Source organism: Opisthorchis viverrini, assembly GCF_000715545.1.
Source record: "Opisthorchis viverrini unplaced genomic scaffold opera_v5_104, whole genome shotgun sequence".
NCBI lineage: Eukaryota > Metazoa > Platyhelminthes > Trematoda > Opisthorchiida > Opisthorchiidae > Opisthorchis > Opisthorchis viverrini.
In genome coordinates, this window is record NW_008751762.1 from 1108128 (window position 1) to 1115119 (window position 6992).

General features: G+C 43.2%; 1 protein-coding gene across 1 annotated transcript in view; it reads right to left on the reverse strand.

The window, feature by feature from the left end:
• Positions 1-4236: 4236 nt before the first annotated feature.
• The window catches only part of T265_05569 (hypothetical protein), a gene marked incomplete at both ends in the record, with an annotated part of 3370 nt that continues 614 nt past the window's right edge, over positions 4237-6992 (reverse strand). Inside the window, one exon of the mRNA XM_009170610.1 lies at positions 4237-4530. Coding sequence (XP_009168874.1) covers positions 4237-4530 — 294 coding nt within the window. The remainder of the gene's footprint in view (positions 4531-6992) is intronic.

Sequence of the window (6992 nt, forward strand, 5' to 3'; positions counted from 1 at the left end):
GCATATCTGTGGTGATATGCATAGGAACTGCCGTAACCAGTCTAGTAGGTCTATTGAAATGCTGGTCACTAGAGGTGAACGGGAAGAGCCACACTCCCCAGCACACTTCGATGCTGGTGAGATGTTCGGATTTGTGTGTAGAAGAGTGACAGTTGCCACACATCACTCCCACTCGACCATCAGAAGCGTACAGTAGCACGACTCGCACAATGGTAAGCAAGTTCCGTCGACCACCAGAGGTATCACAAGTTGATTGGTGCTGACCAAGCCTCTACTTAGAGAGGTATCGTCAGGCATGGTACAGCTCTTCAAGCAAAAGGTTGTACACTTCAACCAAGGGGTCACTGCCAAACGTGAGCGCAGGGATCATCCCTTGCCAGTCATGAGAAACTTCCATAGTTGGATGAAATAGAGGACATACCGTACCGGGACGGCTCAGTAGTTCTCGTATGACGATACAGCGAATCCCCACTAGATCAATACCACCAGCGTGCCTCCCATCCACTGTTAGGTAACCTACGAGCGACTTCACTCAGCTGCTGTTCATGCAGCCTTTAAGCCACTTAAGTGATTTTGTATGGACGGATAAGGGTATCTGACCTAGGTACCGGGCTAAGGGTTTCGTGTAGACGTTACCGGAACTCATTTTTTGTTGTTTTGTCTGCCGTCACTAGACAGAAATGACAAATAAAGCGTGAATCTCGGGCTGCCCTCTATCTGTTTTGTGTGAACTATCAAGTCTATTGGCGCCAAATCGACTAATGATTGGATTCCAGTCCAATAAGGCAGCCTCAGATCGTCCAAGCAACAACCGCTCCTACTTCAACTACCATTGTGAAATCGAGGTCCATCGGAAAATGTAAACGGAATATACTTGCAGAAACAGACACAGGAACCAACCAAGCAACTGAGCTGTTGTCATACAGATGTTTCTCTAAGCCCACGCTAATCCACCTTGCCAGTCCATGTGCGTCGGTCTTCGAACATTGAAATTGGCAGGCCTCGGTGAGTACGTGGACCTAAGGGGATAGCTTGGAATACTGAGAAATTTTGGTAGGTGTGGATGTGGGCTGTTCGAGTAGACGGTTGGATTGTATTCCAAGATGGAGCGAATACGAATTTAAAGTGAATAAAGGAGAAGTCTGGCGAGCGTACAGAAACTGAGTTTTGTGTGTAGCACTTACAACTCAATAGTTCTCGCTCCCTCGCAAATTTTCCAGCGTGGCCTTGTGGACCATTCTGTGAAATGACCGACGTAGAATTTACGTCACCTTTGACGGTACACAACACAAAATGAGGTCATGGTTACTTCGTATGCCGTTTGACGACAGATGATTGTCCAAAGTGCCCAACCGGCCTTGCGACCACATATGCCACTGAGCGCCACAACGATTCGGTCCAGATTTTTATCCACGTGGGACTCCATACATCGCAAGCCAAAAGGAGGCGGATGTCAGTCGAATGGAACATTCCAGCCCGGAGCGACAGCAGTCGATTCCATGGTAAATTCAACACGATAGAGCTCTTCCTACACCCTCCTGTTCAACAACTTTATCTGAAAGGGGGGCTTTTGCGGCTTTCCATAAGGTATTGGCGCATCGAACCAGAACCTACCGCGTCCTGTTGGTATAACCACTGCCTGATCAAGGCCGGTTATTCGAAGCGAGACATATGAGGAGATTACCTCCTTATCGACAATCGGGGGCAAGTTGTATACATGTAGCTGTGTCTTGTCCGGAGTACTCCGTGCACCGGAGTACCGAGTATCATCGTATATGAACACCCTAATCAGGATTATGTTCCTGGTGAAATGAACCAAACTTTATTTGGAAAACGTGTCAAGTGTCGCCCTGGAGCTACCCAAACCTACAATAGAAGCTAGTGTTCGAGGGGTAACTGTTTTTGCGTGGTCCTAGGATGAAGCGGGTAGGATTTTGTGGGCTTTCGTCACGAATCGATGTGCATTTTTGATTGTAGCATTTTTGTTAAATAAAATTAGTGGTTAACTAAACGATCCAATGAAGCCGCTATCAAAAAAAAGACGTAGACAAACAAAACTACAGATAATGTCAACAAACTCCATTTAGATCGTCCAATAACGCAAGAAATCCGCTTTGGAACAACCCGTACGGGTAGTACGTTATGCATACTAGATGATGTACTCAGAGAAGAAACACCGTAAAGTTTGGTTAAAACATGTTTACAGACTTCCTGATTTTCGTGAATTTTTATACGACTCACTAAGGTCGAGTCATAAGCGGAACCAACTCATACAGAGAATAGCCTGAGAAGAAACCGAAATCTCATTTCAGAAGAGCTTGGTAAACAATCGGTAGTTTTTATTTGGGCAACGTTTCGCTTTTGACACAAAAGCTTCATCAGGCCAAGTGAACAGGTCATAAAATTGGCCAGGTTATAAGACAGACGGGGAACCAATCAGTAAGTTCTCTTCAGACTAAATCAGTGTTGAGTGTCAATTAACGGCTCTTGTCGGCTAGTGTGTGGCCCCCCCAAACTAAATTGTCGGAACACTCACAACCCCACAAAGACTAAGGAAAATCTAACAGCGGCACCCGAGGCGAATCATCAAGTGAAGCACTCTGAAGTGGAAGATTAAGGAACGGAAAGCGATCGGAACTAATTTGGAACCCTCCAACACATCGATTCAAGATTTTGGCACCCATACTAGCCGACAAGAGCCGTTAATTGACACTCAACACTGATTTAGTCTGAAGAGAACTTACTGATTGGTTCCCCGTCTGTCTTATAACCTGACAATTTTATGACCTGTTCACTTGGCCTGATGAAGCTTTTGTGTCAAAAGCGAAACGTTGCCCAAATAAAAACTACCGATTGTTTACCAAGCTCTTCTGAAATGATGACTTCTCAATCGGTTCCAAACTTTTTCCAATTGATTGAAAACCGAAACCTCCTTTCACTTGGATGTCCGTTTTCGGGATTGATGTAGTGCGCCGGTTACTTAATGTATTATACCGTGCTAATACGAAGTCACTTTATGGTGGTCGAACTCAACCAGCTTAGATTTCGGAGTGGTCAAGAACCTTGGGTTTGGGTACCAGGTTGAACTTTCTTAGTACCGCTTAAATTGAGGGTCCCTGAACCAAACATGAATCCAAACATGTGAGTATATGTGGTACCTACCCTGAATGCCCGGACAATTCCATATCAGTATCGTAACACTTTCTTTAGGCAGATTTTTAACTCTCTTTCTGTGTTGTATCATCTTGGGAATTTGTTTCTGCCTATCTTCTACATTTCACAGACCGGAAGAATTCTCGTTCCCAACCATCGTCATGACAAGATCATGAGAAACAACAGGTTGAATCCTTGATTGGCAACTACAATGGGTGACACTCCGTCTGTTTGCGTTTGACTGGGAATCTCTGTCTGACACCTTTGCGGTGTCCCTTGAAGTTCTTTCTGAGTACTGGCGATCATGCTACCCGATGTTCAGAATCATATGAATACTCTGAGGTGAATTCACACCGTCGTGTTCAGGGAGCTCTCACCTGTATTATCCATCAGTCTTCGGTGTTTTATCCAGGCACAGCCAAGAAGTGGTAGAGAGTTGTATAGTTTCTACTGAAGCTTACCAGCTCTGTGTTGTTCCGTTTCGTATCATGGACGACAGATTTTCAGTGCTAACGAATTCAAACACTCAGTCTACTAAAAACTAACAGGGCGTGGAGGCAACTGTGGAGCAACCTGGTGACATCCAGTTTTCTTTGTAGGTACTGGGAGGCACGTGAGGACCAAACCCAGACACCTACTTTCATTTATGAGGAAAACAAATGACACTCACCTTTAAGTCTACCTCACCTGACGATAAGCCTGTCGATATAAGCCTTAGTTGATCCTTACCACTAGTAAAATGAAATTTGTTGATAAATATCTGAGGCTCATATTAACTGGATGCTCCAACTAACATTGGTGTTTCCCGGAAGCACTGATAACTGAACCTGTTCTTGATAGGATACCTATTGCGTTTTACCTGTGAGCAAATTACTCGGTTCAGTTGTTCATTCAAGGACAGAAACCTCCACTAGATCACAGCTTAGTTTCTGCTTAGCCTGCGCTAGTTCCTCTATAACACACTAAACCTCTGCATGCGATCCGAACAGTGAAATTGAAACAAGCGTTCAAAAATTATATTTCTTTTGATAAAACAACAAAGTGGAACTGAATACACATCAAGCTCGATTTGCTTGAGGAAAATTAAAGGTCATGTGAAAGTTCGTAGGTTGGGATGGCCTTTTTTATGTTACGTTCGGCTGTATCAAGTTCTGGGCCAGCAATTTGTAGGAACAGCTTCACCAATTCATCGATAGGATCGTAGATGTCCGGATGTAACTTTTCGTTATAGACGATCTGATCTTTTTGGTTTTTGCTCTTTTCGAAATAGTATCGCAAAGGGACCAGTAATTCCCGCATATAAAAGGCTAAGTCGGGCCCCACACCGGGATGAATTACACACATTCTTCGTAAAGCTTCGATTACGCGTCTGTTAACCTCAATATTGTCTGAAATTAAGAAGTCAAGCGCTGTAAAAACATCAGGTAGCGTGCCCGATATGTTTTATGACCTTGAAAAAGCTCACCGAAATAGTTCTTATTAGATACCTACTATGGAGAAAAGAATTGTCTAAGCTTTGCGATCGCTGTGCACAAACGCACTTCTGTCTTGAAGACGGGATAGTTGCAGAGTGGATTGTTACGTAAATGGAATGGTGCGTTTCAACAACGATGATGGACACACCGAATAATTTCGAGCTTACATTTTGTGGCATGACGCTCCCGCTATGTAAGACAACTCTTTCTAAAGTGTCTTGAATTATGGGACGGTTTCAGCAACTCTTTCAATTTTGAGTACATTGTTAAAGTTCACGGAAAACCTCCGCCTAAGCAACACTATTAACGGGATATGCTCGTGATACAACTTTTCATAACATTAATCCAAAAGCATAAATCAAGCAGTTGTCTACAAGGTATTGACAGTTTCATCTGCGGCTGAATGAATTTCGCCCTTTACATACACCGAGAGTACTGGATTCTGCTCATTCTAAATCAGAGAGGTGATTGGATACAGCGCACATCTTCCGTTCTCAGACCGATTCCAAACGATAGGTTGACACAATCAACGCGGTACCTAGTGCTGGACACATTACTTGATGGAGGTCTCAACTAAACATTTAAGACTACTTATCCATTGGCCGCAAAGCCAACAACACCAATGGATGTTGGTGAAAAGATACCTCCCAGAGGGCCGTTACGTCGATCTCCAACCTGCTACTCATATCCATTCCGAATTTTACTGGCATCCCCAAGACTTTTTAGAGGACGTTAACATATTTCGCTACGTTAATGATTGATTGATGAAATCAAAGTGTATTCATTCATTTGAGTGACGTGACACTCGCTTTACTTAATGGTATTCAGCTTATATAAACTGTGCGTCTTGTTTATCTGTAAGAGGCTCCTATTTTACCTGCTTTTCTCTAAATTAAATGTGACACTGCGATCCGGCAGTCCTTCTCATAAGCATATCTATTTGAAGGTGGAACGGAGACTCTGAATGGCTTCTATTATAGTTAGGGGGACGCATAAACTTGATCGCAGTGCAGCCTGTGTGGTTAGTTACCAAATTTGACGTTAAATTCAACTATGAACAACAAAAAGTTTTCTTGTAGCTTCCTGCTGTCTGTGGTCTCATTATGCTGAGAGACGTTAAGGATTCCGTTTGTTTAGGGAACCATAGGAGCATATTTCTTTCAATTCGGTTCCTTTCCTTTCAGTGATCCTCCATGGAGTCATAAAGTAGCTCATTCACTACCCCTGTAAACAACGATGATATTAGTGATGCATTACTCATAAGGTTGCTGGAAATTCGTCGACAGCCCACGACCGGTTTCGTCGTTGTTAGTGTATACATGTATCGGGCTATTTCGAATATCATAGCGACTGAAACATGAGGCGGTCTGGTGCAGCACATTCAGTTACCTGGGTACATCACAAATGGGAGATTCAGCTGGGTTCCAAGTGAGTCTCTCGAAACACCAAATCGGTTTGCAAATGAGTGCATTTCGCTAACGTTGATATTACTTTATTGCCTATATACATTGAAATGTGGACACCTCGGAGATTCGGTTTTGATCGATGGATTGCTAGCATCCATTCTGAAGGTCACCAAAATTGACTTTGATGGTGGAAATTATGATTAAACACCGCATAAGACCCGGCAATATCTTTTTGAAACTATATACGATTATAATATTGTTTACTGACATCGTTCTTATTTAAGTGCAGACGTTCCAACCCCACTGCTTGTCCTTCGTGACCCCGCTGATATAGAGGGGGATTATTTAGAAACCTTCAAGTAATTAAAATTTCGTGAGCAGAAAGCGGGTAAGTTGAAAATTGTTCATAGGGGTCATGTCCACCCAAAATAAGTACAGCTGTAGAGGAACTAATTTAATATCCTCCAAAGGTGCATTGCTCACTCAAAATATTCTGTTTCGATAGTGAATGAGTGATTGGGTGAATGAATGGAAAGTGATCGGACTAATGAATGACGAATTAATGAATAAGTAAGTCGAAGAATGGATGATGGGTGACCGTGGTGGGCGAATAAACAATGAGTAATTGGTTGAATGAAGATGGGATCCATGACTAAGTGAATGGTTGGAGAGTAGTCGGGTGAATGAACTTGGGTGCTGATGATGTGGAACCTATTTTAGTCCAAGATCGCGACCGAGAGTTAGAGTAGCTACGAACTTTCAGATGATCAATCCCTCGCTGGGTTTTTGTCTGTAGGTGTTGTACGCAATAGTCAACGCAAGGCGACGAAGACAACCAATATTTAATCTCTGACTTTCTACTGCTGACCAAACTTTTTGTGCTCTGCTTTGCCAGCTAGGATTTACAAACCGATGCGCAGTCGAATGTTAAACGATACCGGATTAAAATTACTCATCG